Below are 21,422 nucleotides of genomic sequence, written 5' to 3' on the forward strand. Positions count from 1 at the left end.
CAAAAAAGTGCTGAGAAGTAAATTATATTGAATTATCGTGGCCTCGGAATACTTGCAAGAATATAGAACATAAAGATCACCTTAATCAAGTTCACCTTTAAGCGTTTTCCCAAAATCGACATAAAAGGCCTAAGGGCCATTGCCGTCGACAACCTCGTGTACAAGTCGCACTGGAAACCCATTTCGTGTGAAGCCAAAATAAAGCTGGAAGAAATGCACTTGGGCTGGCCCATTGCATTCGCTGTGTCGCCAATGGACAACGCCCTGCACATCACTCACGATCATTTGACAACCGACGGAAGGGTATGTGTTATATCTGACCGCCACCACGTTCTACAATAGAGTCCTGGCCACGCACGCCACTCTGGTTAAGCCGAAATATATTGCTCTTGTCCCGCATTGGTTTTAGGCCCTCGCAAATCGTAAGTAGTCGTGACATTTGACTCATATAGCTAGTGCTTAAATTTACTCGTACGCCTATACTTGAACAAAGAATCAAAACACTTGGGTCAACTACCTTTATCAAAGAAAATTTCTTCTTGAATTCCACTTAATTTAATTTTTCAAAACCGAAATCTATAATCTTTCTTAACTCGTCTCTTTACACATTATCAAACTTTTTATTGACTATTGAGATGCAACGCAAAGATCAAACACATATCTCTCACTCATTTTTGACAAGCCCGCATATATTATACAACCATAATAATATAACGAATGCAACGATTTCAATAAAATTAAAATTAAAAAAAAAAATGTACTACTCAATTTGAATATAAATGGTTTTATATATGGTAAGATTTATTTGTGTGGAATTTGTTTCTGTCGATAAATATTTTTTGATTTATAAAGTTTTGCTAAGGGCAGAGACTGGTTTGTATAGAAACAAACAGACGGACAGTCGGACATGGCTACCTCAAATTTGTTTGCTGGGAGATGTTTCATGTGCGTAGTTTAGAAATTATAATATTTAGAAAGAAGTGTATTATATATTCACATGCACTAAGGTTGCAAACCCCATTAGTGTTTAATTTGATAGTGTGAAAATCGTTTTGCACTAAAACGAAGACTGTAATGAAGCTCAATTGCAACTTTTTCAAAAAGTTTATTTCTTTTACCGATTCGGCACAAAAATAAATACCGATCAACCACCGACATGTTTGACATTTCTGAGAAATTCAGCTCCTACAATAGGCTGTGACCCTTTGGGTTCTCAGTAAATATTGTGCTTCCCGACGGCTGATTAACAAAATTAGAATACGGCACCGGAAGGACTTCGAAGGCCGGTGCCTGACTAAGTGCATTCGTGCTGCGAGTCAAAACAAGTAGCTTGCCGTTCAGACTCTTATCAATTGCCTGAAGATCGCTTACTTTCTTCTGCTGGTCCACCACATAAATGGTGTAACTGACGCCATAGAGCCCGAAAAGCACATCCAGCTCGCGACGCAATGCAGCCAAGGTGATGTACTGCTTGCTGCTACCATCCTGCAGTAGGATAGAGGCCTTGTTGCTGTTAGCGAATCGTGGTTGCAGCTCACCATCAAGGGTTACATTCAGCCACGCGAGATTGGGCAGCTGCAGCTCCTCAGCAGAACAAATTGTCAAATTAAGCTGAACGCCTTTAAGGTCCACTACCTCACTGATGACAAGGCGCTTTGAAGCGGCCTGCTTTTGGTCAAATGGAAGGAACTCGGACTTGACGGCTCCCTTTATCATGGGCGCATAGTTGACCAAAACCTTTTGCAGTTGTGCCAGCGCCTCCTGGGCTTCCTTTTTCGCATCAGTAGTCTTCAAATCGTAGTAAATGATAACCGGGTCGGTAGGTATCAGCTGCGCCTTCTTCTTTAGCTTTTGCACACGATTAATAGCTTCGCGCGCCAAACCTTCTTCGAGTAGTTCCTCGTTGGGCGTCATATCCATTAGGACTAAAACCTCATTATCGCTGTGTGCCTCAAAGTTTCCACCAACCTTATCGGAAGTACAGTAAATGATGCGCACTTCCTCTAGCTCAATTCGTTGGTCCAATATGCTAAAGTAGCCCTGGGCTACATGCTTCTGAATCTCGTCATCTTTGAGCGCTTTAATGGCGGCCATTACAGCCTTAAAATTGCCCTTCAGGCGCTGACCCAAAGTCTACGTCCGTCAAAGGATATTGATCAGTTAGAATTATAAATTCGTATTTAAGCATCAAATGCTCACCTTGTGGTCAGGTTCCGCACGCAGAGTTACTCCGTACTTTTCCTTGTCCGAGCTTAGTGTCAGCTTGCGTACATTGAGCTCGCTTAGTATGAAATCTTGCAATGTTTCAATTTCAGCCAGTGTTTGTTTGTCCTTGTGAATAACAATAATTTCCGAAATGGGATACTTGACGGGCAGCGTGCGACGGTCTCTCATAACGCGACCTAGCTCCACCACCGACTGCATTAATGCAACGGACCGTTCGATGTCGCTGCGGATGAATTTCTTTTGGCTAACAGGCATCATTTGATAGTGTACAGAATCAGCATGCTCCAAGCTCCCTGCAGGCTGAAAGAGCACCAGTCGCTGGAAAATGTACTCCGTTAAATACGGAGTGAAGGGCGCCATCATCTTAACCATAGTGTACAACACATCATAAAGAGTATCTAACGATTGAATGCATTGCTGGGCGCTCAGCTCGCCCTTAATGCGGCGACGATTCAGCCTCACGTACCTAAAAGGAAAAGGACACAAAACTGTATTCATGATCTACAAAATGTGTAAATTTGTCCTACCAGTTGGTCAGCTGATCAATAAACTTTGTTAGCTTAGGCACCACCGTATAAAGGCGGTACATTTTCATCTCTGTTGCAAAGAACTCCAAAAGGGACTCCTTAAACGACAGGATCCACACGTCAATAACCGAGGCATGCTCCATGTTTTTCAGATGCCTTGAACGCTCGTAGGTGTACTGGGCCTTGCCGTGCAGCTCCTCTTTCTCGTACCGCACAATGTTTTGGAGCAGGAAGCGGTAGGCATTGTACCATGGCAGAAATACATCCTTAATTATATCACGCACGCCTTCCTCCTTAAAACGCAGGCTTTCTGCGCGCACAACGGGCGAGTTGATGAGATACAGACGCAGAGCATCCGCGCCGTACTTGTGAACCACCTCCATGGGATCCGGGTAATTTTTCTTGCGCTTGGACATTTTCTGCCCATCGGCAGCTAGCACCAAACCACTGGCAATTAGGTTCTTAAACGGAGCCTTATTAAATAATGCCGTTGAGATTACCAGGAGCGTATAGAACCAACCGCGTGTCTGGTCAATACCCTCGGCAATAAAGTCTGCTGGAAAGTTGTTCATAAAATCTTTTTCATTCTCGAAAGGAAAATGTTGCTGAGCGAAAGGCATCGACCCGGACTCGAACCAGCAGTCAAAAACAGGCGCAATTCGCCGCAGCGGTGGATTTCCGGGAACCGCTGATGGGATTTCAATGTCATCAATAGTCTCGCGATGCAGATCATTCACTTGCACACCGGAAAGCTCGGCCAATTGTTTAATACTGCCAATGACAACTGTTTCATCACCATTAGGAGAGCGCCAGATTGGTATGGGAGTGCCCCAATACCTATTACGGGAAATCTATAAAGATTTAATTTTAAACACTACTCAGCACAAAAAAGGGTCTACTTACAGCCCAATCTCTGGCCTCCTTTAGCCAGTTGCCGAAACGCTTCTCCTTCACGAAGTCCGGTACCCAGTAAGTCTGACCGCTGCAGGCCAATAAGTTTTTAGACATATGTTCGACGCGCACAAACCACGATGGCACCGCCTTGTAGATCAGCGGAGTATCTGAACGCCAGCAGAAGGGGTAGCTATGCTTCACCTGGCCAGTCGAAACCAAATTTCCGTTCGCCTTTAAGCTGGCTATTATGTGCTTGTCCGCATCCTTAACATACTGGCCCGCAAAGTCGGTCACTTCTGCAGTAAACCGGCCGGCTTCATCCACAGGACAAATCACATCGCTTGACTTTGTGATAATGCCCGCCGCCAGGCAGACGCGGTAATCGTCCTCGCCAAAGTAGGGCGCGTTATGGACTATACCCGTGCCGGAATCCTCCGTAACATACTCATCCACCAGCACACGATGGGCCTTTACCTCGACGCCACGTTTGGCAAAATAGGGGAACGCCGGTTTGTAATGCAGATCCTTAAGCGTTTGCCCGGCAAACTTCTCCTTCAGCTCGTATTCCGCCTCCGTCTTGTACACATAAGACAATCGCGACTCTGCCAAAATAAACAGCCGATCGCTTTTTACGTCACGCACCTGCAATCAGAAGTATTAAAAATATGAAATATACTGGATATATACACAGATAGAGACACAAATCCGAGCTGTAGCCAAAAGTTATAATTCTTTTAAGCCCATGCTTATTACGGACATTGCACCAATACTTAGTATAATAACAAACCTATACATACCTTCACATAAGTCATGGTGGGGTGCACACAGCAGGCGAAATTAGACGGCAGTGTCCAAGGTGTTGTGGTCCACACCAAGAAGTAGGTATTGGGAAGCGTGATCGCCTCTAGTGCAACAACTACGCAGGGATCAACGACCTCCTTGTAGTTCTGGTTTGCCTCGAAGTTGGATAATGAGGTGGTGCAGGCAGTAGAATAGGGCATAACCTTTACACCTTGATATACCAGACCTTTGTCGTAGAGCTGCTTGAATATCCACCATATTGACTCCATGTACCATGGGTACAATGTCTTATAGTCATTTTTGAAATCAATCCAGCGACCAACGCGCGTCACAATGTTTTCCCACTCGTCCGCATAGCGCATGACAATCTTTCTACACTCGGTGTTGTACGCCTTAATGCCCATTTTTGCCACATCCTCTGGACCCTTAATGTTGAGCAGCTTATCGATCTCGAATTCCACGGGCAGTCCATGGCAATCCCAGCCAAATCGCCGATCCACATGGTAGCCTTGCTGGTAGGCATATCGTGTGACGATATCCTTAATTGTGCCAGCCAGGATGTGTCCATAGTGCGGCAAGCCGGTCGCAAAGGGTGGCCCATCGTAAAAGGTGTATCTAACAATTAAACCAAAATATATTACAATGAAAGATGATGCAATCGACAGTACTTCTTACTTCGGCTTTCCCTTCGACAGCTGGCTACACTTTTCGAAAATTTTCTCGTCACGCCATTGCTTCAGCACATTTTCTTCCTCAGCCGGAAAGTTGATGTTCTCAGGAACTCGACAAACGTCGCTGCGTTTCAGTTTCCCTGAAGTGCTCATTTCTGTCAGACTGGATAAGTAAGCCGTACTTCTTAGCTTTAATTAAATGCAAATCAATGCTCACCTTCCTCTTAATAAAAGCCAAAAGTACGAAATTGATGTGATGGCAACAACATGTGCATATCGAAGGCACCGCTATTAAATTGGTTAGAACTATCGGACTATCGATAAGATTATTATAAATACCGTGAATGTCTGCAGAACTTCATTGGTAATTTGTTGAGTAAATCAGTATATGTTTACTTTCACGATTTGGTCACACTGTTTAAAATGTGTACATTTATCTTAGCCGTGTTTTATCAGCAAAATAAGTAATAAATAGAAATAATAGTGTATATTTAGGTCTTACAGTTACAGTAAAAATACGTGCGCCGACATTAGTTGGCGTATTTAACGCGCGTTAATAATATTTACCGGCATTTATTATAGACCTTGCGTCTGAGTTACATTCGCAATCTAAAACAATGGCACGCCCAATTTTTCCCAATCAGCAAAAGATTGCTGAGAAGTTAATTATTTTAAATGATCGTGGCCTCGGCATACTTACGCGAATTTACAACATAAAAAAGGCATGCGGCGATACCAAATCGAAACCAGGCTTTCTGTCTGAGAAGTCCCTGGAGTCCTCAATAAAATTTATTGTCAAGCGCTTTCCCAATATCGACGTAAAAGGCCTAAGTGCTATTGTGAATATCAAGGCAGAGATTATTAAGTCCCTTTCGCTCTACTACCACACTTTTGTCGATCTGCTCGAATTTAAGGATAATGTGTGCGAGCTGCTGACCACAATGGATGCCTGCCAGATTCACCTGGACATAACACTCAACTTCGAGTTGACCAAAAACTACCTGGATCTAGTAGTTACATACGTATCCTTGATGATAGTGCTCTCCCGCGTCGAGGATCGCAAGGCAGTGTTGGGACTCTATAATGCCGCCTATGAATTGCAGAACAATCAGGCAGATACTGGCTTTCCTCGGTTGGGGCAGATGATTCTTGACTACGAAGTGCCGCTTAAGAAACTGGCCGAAGAGTTCATACCGCACCAGCGTCTGCTCACAAACGCGCTTCGCTCTCTGACTTCCATCTATGCCCTACGTAATCTACCAGCAGACAAGTGGCGCGAGATGCAAAAACTCAGCCTAGTGGGCAATCCGGCCATTTTACTGAAGGCAGTGAGAACGGACACCATGTCGTGTGAGTACATTTCGTTGGAGGCCATGGATCGCTGGATCATATTTGGGCTACTGCTGAACCACCAAATGCTCGGCCAATATCCGGAGGTAAACAAGATCTGGCTCTCCGCGCTGGAAAGTAGTTGGGTGGTAGCACTCTTCAGGGACGAAGTGCTGCAGATCCACCAGTACATTCAGACAACCTTCGACGGAATCAAAGGCTACAGCAAACGAATCGGCGAGGTGAAGGAGGCTTACAACACAGCCGTACAGAAGGCAGCTCTGATGCATCGCGAAAGACGCAAGTTTCTGCGGACCGCGTTAAAGGAATTGGCGCTTATAATGACCGATCAGCCTGGCCTATTGGGTCCCAAGGCAATCTTCATATTTATTGGACTTTGTTTGGCGCGTGACGAGATTCTTTGGCTACTACGCCATAACGACAATCCGCCGCTGCTCAAGCACAAAGGTAAGAACTGTCAACATCTCATTGTGCACCTACTAATGAGGATCACTAACAGGCAAGAGTAATGAAGATCTAGTGGACCGGCAACTTCCGGAGCTCCTATTCCACATGGAGGAACTGCGAGCCCTGGTGCGCAAATATAGCCAGGTAATGCAGCGCTACTATGTGCAATATTTGTCCGGATTCGACGCGACGGATCTAAACATACGCATGCAGAGCCTACAGATGTGCCCAGAGGACGAGAGTATCATATTTAGCTCGCTGTACAATACGGCCGCTGGCCTTACTGTCAAGCAGGTGGAGGACAACGAGCTATTCTACTTTAGGCCCTTCCGGTTGGACTGGTTCCGCCTGCAAACGTATATGAGCGTGGGTAAGGCAGCGCTACGTATTACAGAGCATATGGAGCTGGCTCGCCTGCTCGACTCGATGGTGTTTCATACGCGCGTTGTGGACAATCTGGACGAAATACTAGTGGAGACTTCGGATTTGAGCATATTTTGCTTCTACAACAAAATGTTTGACGATCAATTTCACATGTGCTTAGAATTTCCGGCTCAAAATCGCTACATAATTGCATTTCCATTGATCTGCAGCCACTTCCAGAATTGTACGCATGAAATGTGTCCAGAGGAGCGGCATCATATACGCGAACGATCGCTGAGTGTGGTTAACATATTTCTGGAAGAAATGGCCAAGGAGGCAAAAAACATCATTACTACCATTTGCGACGAGCAATGCACCATGGCGGACGCCTTACTTCCCAAGCACTGCGCTAAGATCCTGTCCGTTCAGTCGGCTCGCAAGAAAAAGGACAAATCCAAATCCAAACACTTTGATGACATACGCAAACCAGGCGACGAATCGTATCGCAAGACCCGTGAGGATTTGACCACCATGGATAAATTACACATGGCTTTAACAGAGCTGTGCTATGCCATTAACTACTGCCCCACTGTCAACGTGTGGGAATTTGCCTTTGCACCGCGCGAATATCTCTGCCAAAATCTCGAACACCGTTTCTCACGCGACTTGGTCGGCATGGTAATGTTCAATCAGGAGACCATGGAAATAGCCAAACCATCGGAGCTGCTAGCCAGCGTACGAGCCTACATGAACGTTTTGCAAACGGTAGAGAATTACGTACATATAGACATAACCCGTGTGTTCAACAATTGCCTGCTGCAACAAACGCAGGCGTTGGATTCGCACGGGGAGAAAACCATTGCCGCCCTCTACAACACATGGTATAGCGAGGTGCTGCTACGCCGAGTGTCTGCTGGAAACATTGTCTTCTCCATTAACCAGAAAGCGTTTGTACCCATTTCGCCGGAGGGTTGGGTGCCGTTTAATCCTCAGGAGTTTTCCGATCTAAACGAATTGCGCGCACTGGCCGAGCTAGTGGGCCCGTACGGTATCAAGACGCTAAATGAGACGCTTATGTGGCATATTGCCAACCAGGTGCAGGAACTGAAATCGCTGGTAAACACCAACAAGGAGGTGCTTATCACGCTGCGCACTAGCTTTGACAAGCCAGAAGTAATGAAAGACCAGTTTAAACGGTTGCAAGACGTTGATCGGGTACTGCAGCGCATGACCATAATTGGTGTTATAATCTGCTTTCGTAATCTCGTGCATGAGGCGCTGGTGGATGTGCTGGACAAACGCATACCTTTCCTGCTTAGCTCGGTCAAAGACTTTCAGGAGCATTTACCAGGTGGAGATCAGATTCGGGTCGCCTCCGAGATGGCCTCGGCGGCAGGTCTGCTATGCAAGGTAGATCCCACATTGGCGACCACATTGAAATCCAAAAAACCCGAGTTTGATGAGGGCGAGCACCTGACCGCATGTCTACTTATGGTATTTGTGGCCGTATCCATACCAAAGCTGGCCCGCAATGAACATTCCTTCTACAGAGCTACCATCGATGGCCACTCAAATAATACACACTGCATGGCGGCTGCTATAAACAATATCTTTGGGGCATTGTTCACCATCTGTGGGCAGAACGATATGGAAGATCGCATGAAGGAATTTTTGGCTCTAGCCAGCTCATCGCTGCTGCGTTTGGGCCAGGAATCCGACAAAGAGGCCACTCGCAATCGAGAGTCCATTTACTTGCTGCTAGATGAGATTGTTAAACAGTCGCCATTCCTCACCATGGATCTATTGGAATCCTGTTTTCCGTATGTCCTCATCCGTAATGCCTATCATGGTGTCTATAAACAAGAACAAATAATGGGCCTCGGTCTATAGATGCCATAGGGCAAGCGATTCTTAACCGAGTATTTAGCTATATAGTTTTTGATAATCGATCATTGTGCATTATGCTTACGAATAATGAGTATATTATTCTATTGTTAAACTTAATAATAATATTTGATATATGATAATAACCCAACTAAACCCATGTCTGCGCATATAAGGCAAAAGTATTCAGCATTTTGATACATTATTTGTATAAATAAAGTGCATATGCAAACCAAATGATCAGGATAAGTGTATTTCGAGGAAATCCTCTGGCGATTCTGCACACATCAATTTAACACGTATACATGGTAATTGCATTATTTTTATTTTGTTACTCATGTATATATTAGATGTGTATTAATTATTATTTTTTTCTTTACGTGTTTATGGGAAAAATCTTCCACAATATTAAATTATTTGGTCACGTTTAATGTTACTTTTTTGGTTGGTGTACAAATACATGTTGTAGGTAAGTAATAAAATATGTTTAATTCTTTGCCTAGTGAATTTGATTTCCCTAGCAAATTCATATGCGTTTTGACTTGGTGAAAGCTTTTTCTTTTGTAAATTTCATTAGAGAATGCTCAATTCCACTACAAGATTTACTTGCATATTATTGATATTTCTTATTGTATGATTGCAATACCATGTTGATTTATCGGAGATTTAAAGTATGAATTATACAATGGTGCGTTAATTATCTTGTGATTATCTCTGTTTAAAGCACGTAGCTGGCCTTTTAAATGTAGAAATAAAAATGTAACTGAATATCAAACTATTGACTGCATCTATTAGGCAAAAATAATACAACTAACAAAATTTTCTAAAAACCAAAAAACACATTTAATCGAATCGTTTCGCGACGAAACTTAACATTGTGAAACCAATCAAAATACACACACAATCGTATTCAGCTGAAGTTCTACAATATTTTTGGTTAATTATACCACAATCACTACTTGCTGCTAGAAAGCTGGCTGTATTCAATCGTAACAATGTCGTTAGTTATCTACATTTAAATATTTATTTGTTGGCTGGCTCGAGGTCCGTGTTTGTTAAAACAAACAATGAAAAACAATTTTATTCAATTCTCTTCCGATATATTTCGGTTGCACATCGGCAAACCGTCTTCAGGGCACTAACACCAAGATACAAAAAACAATTAACAATTATAATACAATAAATTAAACATTATTTCGAACATTTTACATACATTATTTTACACGTCTGCGCTTTTTGACGTGGAGATTGTTACTGAGGTTGTTTGACTGTTTAAGAGGTGTCTGTACAAGTGAGCGCAATTTTCTGTGTCTGTCTTGTAGTTTAGTCGTTTGTAGGTTGGTGTGTTAATTATGTGTAGCATTTCCAATGTGTGTCGCTTGTTATAGTGTTGTTCTTGTTGTAAGATTGTTGTTTCATCAAAATTTGGTGTGTGGTTGCTTCTTATACAATGGGTCATAAGTGCTGTTTTCTGTATATTATTTTGATGTCTTAGTTTGAAGTCCGATTTATGTTGACTAATCCTTGTTCTTCAAACTAAGACATCAAAATAATATACAGAAAACAGCACTTATGACCCATTGTATAAGAAGCAACCACACACCAAATTTTGATGAAACAACAATCTTACAACAAGAACAACACTATAACAAGCGACACACATTGGAAATGCTACACATAATTAACACACCAACCTACAAACGACTAAACTACAAGACAGACACAGAAAATTGCGCTCACTTGTACAGACACCTCTTAAACAGTCAAACAACCTCAGTAACAATCTCCACGTCAAAAAGCGCAGACGTGTAAAATAATGTATGTAAAATGTTCGAAATAATGTTTAATTTATTGTATTATAATTGTTAATTGTTTTTTGTATCTTGGTGTTAGTGCCCTGAAGACGGTTTGCCGATGTGCAACCGAAATATATCGGAAGAGAATTGAATAAAATTGTTTTTCATTGTTTGTTTTAACAAACACGGACCTCGAGCCAGCCAACAAATAAATATTGAAATATGGAAAGGTCGCCAGAGCCATCAATAAACTACATTTAAATATTTAAATTATTATAAACATGCTATATTATCATTTGCGCTTTTCAATATTTGACTAATCCTTATTATATCTTTAGAGTTTTTAGTTTTGTTCGAAAAGATTATTTTTTATATTTAAATTTCTTTTTGCTTTTTTTTTTTGCAATCAGTCAGTTTAGGCATCTGTTGACTTACAAATTGTCGTCATTGTCTTTTATTAATACAAAAAATATATGAAAGTGAAAGAACTAACATAAAATAAATCGTTTTGCTGTTTCTGCCTCTCTTTGATAATAAATAAAATTGCATTGTTTGCTAAAAGGTTTTAAAGCTCTCGAGTACAAAATCGTGTTAATTTAAAAAAGCTTCGAAAACTCCTTGCCCTACGATCTTAAATTTCTTCCTTGTTTTGTTTTCTACATTTTGCTCTCAGGCTTAAACGCTAATTAAGCATAATATATATTTATCGTAATATTAATTCCACTATGTCAATTTTGTTTTGCATATAAAAGCCTACAAATATGAGTTCGCGTTAAATATTATGTCCGCCTGCATGGCTGTTCCTTTGTGAATCCTAAATGAGCTAAACGAACTCCTCCTGCTCCAGCCAGGGATGCTGCAGGCACTCCGCCGCCGATGCCCGTATGACAGGATTGTATTCGAGCATGGGCAGCAAAAAGTCCGAAAACTTCTTGGCCTCTACGGGATCCCAATCGTACTTCTCCACAAGCACATTTAACAAGCTCCAGGGCTTCAGTTTGGTAATGTTACGTAAACTACCTACAAATTAAATCCGTTGACAATGTTTAATCAAGCATCACAACTGCAGCGACTCGCACTTACCATAGCTTGTAAAGTACTTCAGCCCGTGCTTGCCACGTAGTATCACCGATTGCGGTATTGATCCGAGAAGCTCCACGATGTGCGCCAGATGATCCTCGTCGCGGCTGTATGACTCTCCTGCATGCGGATCGAACAGATAGTCGCCAGTGGCCAGCTCGAAGGCCAGGCACGCTGTGCTCCAGATATCGGCGGTATAGTTGTATGGCGCACCCAGCAGCACCTCAATCGAGCGATACTGACGCGTCTGTATGTCCTCGGTGAAGTGATGGTACTGTCAAACGAATGTTAAGAGATATAACACAAATCGAATTCTAGGCGTTCCGAGATTCAAAGTTGCCTCTTAGACTTTTAGCTCTAGCTACGATTTTGCCCTTTTGTAGAAAGTTTAATGCATTCAATACAATTGGCCGTTAAGATGGACACGTCAAATCAAACGGTCGCCCGAATCCAAAGGATTTTGGATAATAAAGGAAAACTAACCGAAGAGGGATTATTTTTCCAGCTCGATCTCTAATACATTAGAGTTTTTGAGTACTTAAAACATCGAACTCAATCATAAATTATTGTTTACTGACTTTAAGACTAGAAATATAAAAGGCAACCAAGGCAAACGGAATTGCAGGAAATAATCATATATGTACTCACGTCGTAGCAGGCATTGCCCAGATCGGCGATCTTCACCCTCACGTTGCTGTTGTTGATCAGCGATTGTATCGTGTGCGTATAGGATTGACCCTGACTCTGGCTCTGGTTCTGCGAAGGAATTGCATTGGCATTGACATTTAGTTTAGCGGTGGTTGTTGTTGTTGTGGTTGTTGCTGTGATTGAAGTCGCATTGCCAGCTGTGGTTGTTGTTCTATTATCACAAATGCCAATGTTGCTATTGTGATACAGGTCTGATGCAGTTGTTGTTGTCGTGGTTGTTGTGATGGTTGTTGTTGGTACAAGATGCGTGAACGAGTACGTGCACGTGCTGGTAGTGCTGCTGGAAGCTGGAGTTGGTGCATTGCCAGAGGCACAGGCAGAAGCTGATGCAGATGTGGTTGAGGTTGTGGTGGAGGCTGAGGTTGAGGTTGAGGTTGAGGCGGAGGTTGTGGAATTCGAATTGGAAAATGTTGAGGTGAGCTTGGTGGGGCTGTTGTTGCTCTGTGCCGTGGATGTGTTGTTGCTGTTGTTCTGTTGTGTCGTGGGCGTGCACGTGCTTTGAGTATTTGAGTTAACAGTGGGATAGGTGGAGCAGGAGTTGTTGGTGTTCAAGTTGCTGACTGTGTTGGCATTGGGCAGCTGCATTATATACGTGATTATTTTTATATATATTTTTTTTTGTCACACAAGAAAAGAAAAGAAGAAAAAGAACACACGATTTTTCGTTTGGTTTTGGTGCAATGCAAAAACATTCATTAGATCTTCACAGTTGGACATGCGCAACCGCAGTCCATCTGTGAACATTAGTTAGTTATATATAAGTATAAAGGTTTCTAAGATATGATAGGTTCGACTTCAGCTTCAGCACTCAATATCACACACTACATTCACACCCTTTCATGCGTTTCGACAATACTATTTATAAGGCGCAGCTATTTGAATCATTATCTTTTTCCATGTATATTGGATGCTGAGTTAAAGCTTGTCGAAGGCAGCACAACATTTAAAAGATTAATGGACCGCATAACAATCATATTAGAGCCCTGCATCGGGTCAACCGATTATTTCGTTCGAGCGAGTCAAGACTCAAATGTTTACGGCTCGTGATGCAGACAAAAGTTTAAGTTGGTGAACTCGACTGTTTAACCGAATAAATAAGTTCAAGCTGATCGAATTTGCTGTAAGTTCGATTGTTTAGGCTGTGTTCGAACTAATCCTACTTCAAACATGATGATAACTTGAGGTATAAATGACATTGACTTCGATCGAATACTCCAAAGCTCGAGTCGGTTAGTTTTCCATTAAATCGATTGAGTATTCAAGTTTGATAAAAATCAATTAACCGATGCAGGGCTCTTATACATATCTTAGACGTATGTTGGCTGAGGCGCAAATAAATATGCATATGAACTATGAAGCATAATGGCGATAAGCAGGTGAATGGTTACACACAATAACATCTAAAGGTTAAGCCAGTAGCATCGGGTGAAAACACATAACACATTGAGGCATATTTAATAATTGGATAGATTTAAGGGGAAGCGTTTGTATTATTGGGCATAAGTTAGATTGGGTATTAGCATAAATAGATAAGTGTCTACAGTTGCATGTAATATGTATAAAGAAAGAAGCCGTAGAAGAACATAACTTGGTTAAATACATACAAATTAAGGCAATTAAGTGGACGCAGTCTACTTTGAAGTCCACATTTTAACACTCCCTAGACTCAAACAGGGGGAAAAAACATAAAAAAAGGCAATTATTAGAATCGCTGATGCTTGGATTAGTAACGAAAACTTTGAACTAAGCGTTTAAATGCTAAACATCACACGAGGCTGCGGGAGCAGAGTTGGATACTTTGTACGGAGTCTGCGGTCCCTCAGACTCGAGGCTAGCAAAGCATCGAACACAATTACAGAACGAACGAGCGAGCGAGCCAACTGCGAAAACTATCCACCTCAGGGGTAAGTACTATGCACTTTACCTTATCCGAATTAACGCAAACGTTATTTTTACTTAGACTAACGTCCTGCTCGGTAGGAGTGTCGCTGGCAATGGTGCTATTGTCACCCAAGGTGTCGGTATCAGTGTCCTCATCACGGTCAATAGAAGACTGTCGGATATGGCCGATGCCAAATGAAAAACGTTAAAAGAAACCAATATGGAAATCAAATCAAATTAAGAATACATTGCCGGCGTGATGTTCTTGCTCGGTGTGGCGAATAAGTAGTAAGTACATAAATACATATACATATTCATATATATATATAAATATATATATACATACGTATGCGTACATACATACATCAGAGTAGGTTAAGTTAGTTTGTGGTTTGACTAGAGTGCAATATGTTATTGGATGCAATCAAACGGATCGATTTGTCGTTGAGCTGAAAATTGTATTGGAAGTGGGCGTAGCCGGATCTAGGGACTCACCTTGGCAGTGATTTTCTTCTCGGCACGATAACGATTGCTTAAATTCGTGGTGCCTCCGATTATGGGGCTGTCAACGCCGCCCACGCTGACCAGCCCAACGCCGTTACACTCACTGTCGCCCAAGAGGCTTGAGTATTTGGAGGCCAGCGAGGATGTGGTGTTGGAGTTGAGCGTCGACGAGGTGGTTGTGTCGTCCTTGTCCAGCGAGGACATGACCACAGCGGCCAGGGGCGTCGATGATGTCGAATTGTTCGCCGTGCTGTTGCTCGTGTTCGTTGAGCCATTCGGCTCGATCAGCGGCCACTTGGCACGCGTCTTCGTTTGCTTCTCAATCGAGCTGACTGTGGGCGAGGGGAGCGATTAGTGGGGAATGGCAAGAATAGCATTTGTGCATCTTACTGTATGAATCGGGAAAGTCCGCGCCCTTGACGCGCAGGCTGTTGATCTCATCGTCAATCTGCTGATTCATAGCCGCCGCATTGTCGATAACCAGCAGAATATTCTCGGGCTTAATGTCTGTGTGGATAATGCTGCACTTGCTGTGCAAATAGTCCAAACCCTCCAGGACCTGCTTAATAATGTTGCGCACCTGCGCAATGGCCAATCCCTGATAGTTGTTCTTCACAATCAACTTGTACAAGCTGCAGCCCAGCGCCTCGAAGACCAGGCAGGTATGCACACCGTTCACACCACGAACCGTAAAGTGGTTCATTAGTCGAACGATTCTCTCCCTCTTCACATCGAGTGGATCTGCATCGCGGATCGCCTCCAGCAGGCGAATCTCATCTGCTGCAGTCTCGATATAATGCGGGGCACTCTTGACCACTTTAAGAGCCACATACTTCTCATCTCTGTGGTAAGCAAAGGCAAGCGTGTCTTTAGAAATGATTCGATTGTAAACATGTTCTATTACTCACTTCAGATCTCGACATAGCCACACAGTGGAGAAGTGACCCCAGCCAAGTTTGCGCACAACACGAAACCGATTGTCGAATATATCGCCAATAACGACCGGATGATAGCCACCACGGCAATACTGAGAAGCATCTTCCTGCTCCTCATCGGAGCCGTAGAGGCTGCTATCCGGCGAATCTGGGTAGATTTCATCTGTGGTGCTCAATGTGCCGCGTGGCTCCGAGCTGAAAGCGAACAGAAACCGGAAAGTGGGGTAAGTAAACGTTTGCGACTCATAAGCTTAGCTATATCTAGATATGAACTTAATATTAAACTGGTGTCAGCTGTGATTGCTGAATATATGTAAGTCTTAAAGTTAAACTAAACTGAGCCCACGCACATGAGTGCAACCAAATCCTCAACTTCGTGATCCACTTCGGCGACTACAGCCTCCATGACTATTGTCTTAATTGGCGGCTGCACCGCAGTTGGTGGTAGACTTAGCGTCAAGGGTTTCTCCCTGAGCACTAGCGTATTCTCCAGTATTTGTTCTCTGGGCGACACAGGCTCAAAGAATAATGCCGAATTCCTGTTGCTTTTGGGTCGCTTTGAATGGTGACGCAGGGCAATGAGTATGGGCCCGGCGGATACGCATTTGCGCTTCTTGGTGAATCGCTTGCGACGTCTCTTTTCCTCCACCTCGAGCATTGCTTCCATGGCCGCCTCCAGGGCTGCCTTTTTCTCCTGCTCAGAAACAAAGTTGAAGTCACAGCTCAGCTCTTTGGTGATATTCGGCGTGGTCGTCGGCGATGCAGCGATCACGCTTTCACTGCTGCCAGGATGCAGCAGGTGCATGAGATAGAGGAAGAGTAGCAGCAGACACAGCTGCAATCCATAGACAAATATTTCATCTTGAGAAAGTATGCTGATGATTTCACCGATATTCTGGCTAAGCGTGCTTGCAAAGATCGAAACCAGGTGATAGTAGTGTGCATAATTCTGCCGGATCAGCGGCCAGTCAACGTTCCACAGCTCGTTCCAGGCAAGCCACGGCCATTCACTTGGCACGGTGACATTGGCCTCCTTCGGACAAGTGGGGCCCAGCTCCGCGCCGTGCATCCACCAGTTGTCCATTTCGATAGTGATAGTTTGAGTTCGTTCGAATATTGGATTTTCGCCTACATTGCACACAGGCGCAGTAATGGGGGGGCGTGTCCCCAACAGGGACGGGCACAACAGAAGGGGCTGGCGACGACCTTGACTTTCCTATGCGTTGGCGGCCTGCGTTAGTTTTAGCATTGTTTTTGTACGCTCGCAAACAGTTTGCACTCTTTACTTTCGAAGAGGCCTTACATAACGCACGCGTTGAGGATGCGGAGGTAAATAAATAAATCGCACAACGCAGAAATTTGAATTATGAAAAGTATCTGTATCTTTCGCTCGACAACCGTTTGGTTCGCTACCATTTCCGAGAATGCCAAAACGCCCGTGTTTTTGTATTTGCCCACCAAATGAGCGAGCCAAAGTCAAAGAATTCAATTCGTGTCGTATAGCGAGTATTTTCTGTTTTTCTGTTGTTGCTTTTATCAACTACAAGCCAAATCCATCGAGTATCCATGTGTTTGTGTGTGTGTGTGTGTGTTGAACTGAGCGACTGAAGAGCCCCACAATAGTCAACCAAACACATATGCATACCTTTATACATACATACGTACATAAGAGTATGCATACTTGCATACATATATATATATATATATATATATGTGTACGTATTTTGGCGTCATTATCCAATGTACTTCATCAACTCGTCGACGTCGTAGAACCACGCGGCTGCCAAGGCGGCGGCAAGTGCCGGTCATGGAAATCGCACAGCACAAGCATCGAGCGTCGAACAGCATCATCATTATCATCATTATTATTGTAACGGATTTCTTAGGCAATGTGCCAAAATTGGGTCTATGGCATTGCCGAACCGCTGTTTACTTTGAAACAATATAAAATGTGTGTTGAACTTTCAGTTCAATTGATGCCATGCGACATGCATTTAAAGTTTTTAAGTGACTAAGCAGTCTGTGAGTATTGATTTCTGCGCCCATTTCAGAGCTCTGGGCCAGCATTTGTTACATTACGAAGTGCCTGTGGTACCCTCTAATAAAACACTTGTTCCTTGCATGAGTCACCCTAATGCACAAAGAGAAGCACGCACCTTACATCTCTGCTTTGTTGCCTGTTCGCTCAATTCTCCGCGGCGGCTGTTTCTTTATATTATTATTTATAGATTGTGCATATATGTATGCGTGTGTATAACAACAATAAATCGCTGTAAAAATAAGTGCAAACAACACACGCGCTTCGTTTAAAATGTGTGCAGTTATGTGTGTGTGTATTGGCCTGCGAGAGCGTGAAAACGTCATAGTTTTCCCCAAGTGCAGCATACGTAATAGAGATGGGCGCGGGCTATGGCTATTTACGTCGTTCATCGAGTCAACTAAAGGCACGATGTGGCCAGAGGAAAATTAATAATATTGATTTGAATATCGAAGCTAACTCTTCCCAATCTCGAAATATCGATACAAATAATGAAAAGAAACGGTTTATTGACACAAAGCAAACGACCAGAACCCAACAGAAGAGTCGCAGCTGTAAAATAAAAATGCCTCTACTACGATACACAAAGCAAAAAAATTATATTAAAAGTGTAGCATGTTTATTGGGATGCGTGCCAGGATACAAAAAAAATTGTCTGTGCTGGTTCGCCATGGCGAGCATTGAAAACAAGGCACGTGCTCATCTCTTTTCAGTTCTATGTGTGTATATGTGTGAGAGTGTGAGTGTGGCTGTGATACTGCGGGGCAAGACGAACGTTTGGCGTCACAAGGTTATTTTGTGGTTAAGGCAAATTAAAAACGTAAACAAACCCAAGCAACCGTTGGATTGGTCAGTGCGTGGGCTTATCTGTAAATACATACGTGTGTGCATGTGTGGGCGGAAATATGGCTCGCTGTAAACTCGCGCAAATATCGCAATTAATGTTGCAACTGTTGTCCTCTTCGCCGTTAAAGCACTGTGGCGCAAGCAGCAACGAAATCTAACTGAAGTTAAATAACATAAAATACGAGATCTCTGATCCCATAAAGTGTATATAGTCTTTGTCTATCTGATTGCCTCGCTCGACAGCAGCCAGCCCCTCGAAAATGTTCGTGTATTTGTGGCAGTTGCGCCCCACTGTGCGCTGCCTGGGAACGACAGCAGTTGGCTGACCTGTCAGCACAGAAATTGAGAGGTGCTCGTGGGCGCGATGCATTTAATTGGGCCCACGTTGCGTACACATATGGGGCATAAGTGTGTCAAATAGAAATAATGAAAGGTCTATGACTAGGTGGAGGCGGCTACTCACAGGCTGACGAAGGGTCCTCGCAGTGCTGGCATATCGCGGCGCCGATTGAGGGGCGGTGAGAGTGATAGAGAGAGAAAGTCCTGCTGGGCCTTGTCCTCGTCAACGATGCTCGTCGGGGTGCTGTAAATACGCGTCGTTGGCAGGTAGCCAATCTGCTGAAGAAAGTCGTCGCGGTACGAGAGCTTTGTGGTCGACTGCGAGGACGTCAGCGTGCCCAGCGACAGCGGCTGATGGGCCACGCCCGATCCGTGATGATGCAAGTGCAGATGATGTGCGGAAGTGACCAATGGAGTTGCCACATTGACATGATGATGCGTCGCCGGATGGAAGTGTGGATAGGGTATGGGCGCGGGCGCCGGAGTTGCCGCTGTACCACCCCCATAGCCAAGTCCATGGGCGTGCGACAAGAACGGCGGCGCAATGATCTTGTCGTCGAAGCTGCGCCGAAAGCTGAACCCCTTCAGCGAGTTGCTGTAGTTGCGATGCGACAGCGGTGAGCTGCCCAAATCAATGCTAGCCGCCGGGCCGAGCAGTTTCATTGTGCTCAAATAGTTGGGCGAGCCGCCGCCCGCCGGGCTCAGTGTTTGCGTCTGCGCCTTTCCGCTGGCCGTAGCCGTACCGCTGCCCAGCATGCTAAGCGCCGGCGAAGTGCGCAGCTGGGGACTGCCGCCGGCAGCTGTTGCCGCTGTGGTGCTGCACACCGAATTGCCGGCCGAAAGCGGCGGCGAGATGGCGCTCAGCGTGGAAATGCCGCTGTCGCTGCTGCATATGCCGGCCGGCAGTGTGTGTGTGTGCGTGTGCGTGTGTCCCAGCGATGTGTGGGTCGGCGAAATGAGATGATGCTGGTGCTGGTGCTTGTAGCCGCTGCCCGTGCTGCCATTGCTCCCACCGCCACTCCCACCACTGGCGGCGCTAACGAGGCCGGCCATGCCGCTACTGGGCAGTACGGGAGCCAGCTTGGCAATGTGCCCGCACTGCGCCTGCAATTTGCCCAATAGTCAGAGATAGTCGCCCGAAAGTCTTCCACTCGTTTTGTGTGGTGGTCGCACTTATTGGTTTGCTGCGGTTTGTTGTTTCTGGAGCGTCGTCGCCTTGCCTAGCAGCTACATGGCGCCGATGTCGCTGCCGTCGTCCACATCCTGGTTGTCCTTTGTTGCTCTTTGCTAATTTCGATGCTGATGCTTCTGATGCTGGGGCGAGTGACGCGTTTACGCTCCCACTGCGGCCAGAGAGTTTTCAGCCTCATTTTCACTTGGAGCCATCACGGTCCGATATCAATTCCTCAGTTTTATGTAGCATACCTTTGTGCGTAAGAAAATCAATGAAGCCCCTGCTGCCTAAAACATTTTATTGCATTTTAAGCACCGTTTTTCGTTTTTCACCGCACGCTTTGCTTTGTAACCCAAATTGCGCATGAAAAATTAACACACACATGGACATACACTATACACACACACACACAAAAGCGTTCGAAAATTTTTCTTCAGCTTTGCTATTGGCTAAGGATTGGCTTTTGTTTCTTCCGTTTAACCGTTGCTATTCGAATCGTGTGTTTGGCTGGCAGCAGTTGAAATTTTTCTCCTTTTCCCAATTGCAGTTGCAATTCACATTATCAATTTGTCCGATTTTGACTAAGCAGCAGAAAAAATGAAGATATTTCTGGATTACACCTTTTGATTATTCGGTCTCAACTTTGCAATGCGTCGCACACGAACTCTCCGACTGACTATCGGTTTCTGACCCGTACAAACTCTGCAGCGAAGTTGCGCCGAGCCGTCTCTACTTACTGCCCAGCCTCAGGCCGCGCTCTCTCTCCATTGCTCTCACTGGCACAGCGCATGTGTCGGCTTTGCCGTTACTGCAAAGCTACAGCACCAAAACAAAACAAACCAAAAGAGAGCGAGAGCAGCTCAGCGAAGTGAAAAAGCTTACTGCCGCCAGAGTCAGCTGTCAAAAGCTTTATCAATCAGACAGCCGCTGCCGTATTTGTTTACCAATTCACATCAGT

The 21,422-nt window shown here is 44.3% G+C and overlaps 3 protein-coding genes across 9 annotated transcripts; 1 reads left to right on the forward strand and 2 right to left on the reverse strand.

Annotated features, from left to right (window-relative positions):
- Window positions 1–768: 768 nt before the first annotated feature.
- Window positions 769–5,434, reverse strand: IleRS (Isoleucyl-tRNA synthetase). Of its 2 annotated transcripts, none has more exons than XM_015175087.3 (7): window positions 5,337–5,434; window positions 5,124–5,274; window positions 4,445–5,063; window positions 3,657–4,289; window positions 2,754–3,604; window positions 2,200–2,692; window positions 769–2,133 (listed from the first exon to the last, which is right to left on the reverse strand). In XM_015175087.3, exons 2-7 carry the CDS (start codon window positions 5,270–5,272, stop codon window positions 1,186–1,188), a joined length of 3,693 nt encoding a protein of 1,230 aa, XP_015030573.1. In that variant the 5' UTR covers window positions 5,273–5,274; window positions 5,337–5,434; the 3' UTR covers window positions 769–1,185. The 2 variants fall into 2 exon arrangements, with proteins under 2 accessions (XP_015030573.1, XP_015030572.1); XM_015175086.3 differs by having other exon boundaries at window positions 5,124–5,282; window positions 5,337–5,421.
- An 88-nt stretch (window positions 5,435–5,522) lies between these two features.
- Hem (Nck associated protein 1 Hem) lies at window positions 5,523–9,400 on the forward strand. Its single transcript, XM_002047919.4, has 2 exons — window positions 5,523–6,916; window positions 6,969–9,400. Exons 1-2 carry the CDS (start codon window positions 5,737–5,739, stop codon window positions 9,167–9,169), a joined length of 3,381 nt encoding a protein of 1,126 aa, XP_002047955.1. The 5' UTR covers window positions 5,523–5,736; the 3' UTR covers window positions 9,170–9,400.
- Window positions 9,401–9,469: 69 nt separating this feature from the next.
- Window positions 9,470–21,152, reverse strand: Srpk79D (Serine-arginine protein kinase at 79D). 6 transcript variants are annotated; one of them, XM_015175083.3, is made up of 8 exons: window positions 19,415–21,152; window positions 16,041–16,262; window positions 15,523–15,974; window positions 15,124–15,464; window positions 14,672–14,800; window positions 12,688–12,795; window positions 12,043–12,313; window positions 9,470–11,979 (listed from the first exon to the last, which is right to left on the reverse strand). In XM_015175083.3, exons 1-8 carry the CDS (start codon window positions 20,341–20,343, stop codon window positions 11,783–11,785), a joined length of 2,649 nt encoding a protein of 882 aa, XP_015030569.1. In that variant the 5' UTR covers window positions 20,344–21,152; the 3' UTR covers window positions 9,470–11,782. The 6 variants fall into 6 exon arrangements, with proteins under 6 accessions (XP_015030569.1, XP_015030571.1, XP_002047956.1 ...); XM_015175085.3 differs by having other exon boundaries at window positions 12,688–13,326; XM_002047920.4 differs by lacking the exon at window positions 19,415–21,152 and adding an exon at window positions 16,418–17,599 and having other exon boundaries at window positions 12,688–13,326.
- Window positions 21,153–21,422: the final 270 nt, after the last annotated feature.

Source organism: Drosophila virilis, chromosome 3, assembly GCF_030788295.1.
Source record: "Drosophila virilis strain 15010-1051.87 chromosome 3, Dvir_AGI_RSII-ME, whole genome shotgun sequence".
Classification (NCBI taxonomy): domain Eukaryota; kingdom Metazoa; phylum Arthropoda; class Insecta; order Diptera; family Drosophilidae; genus Drosophila; species Drosophila virilis.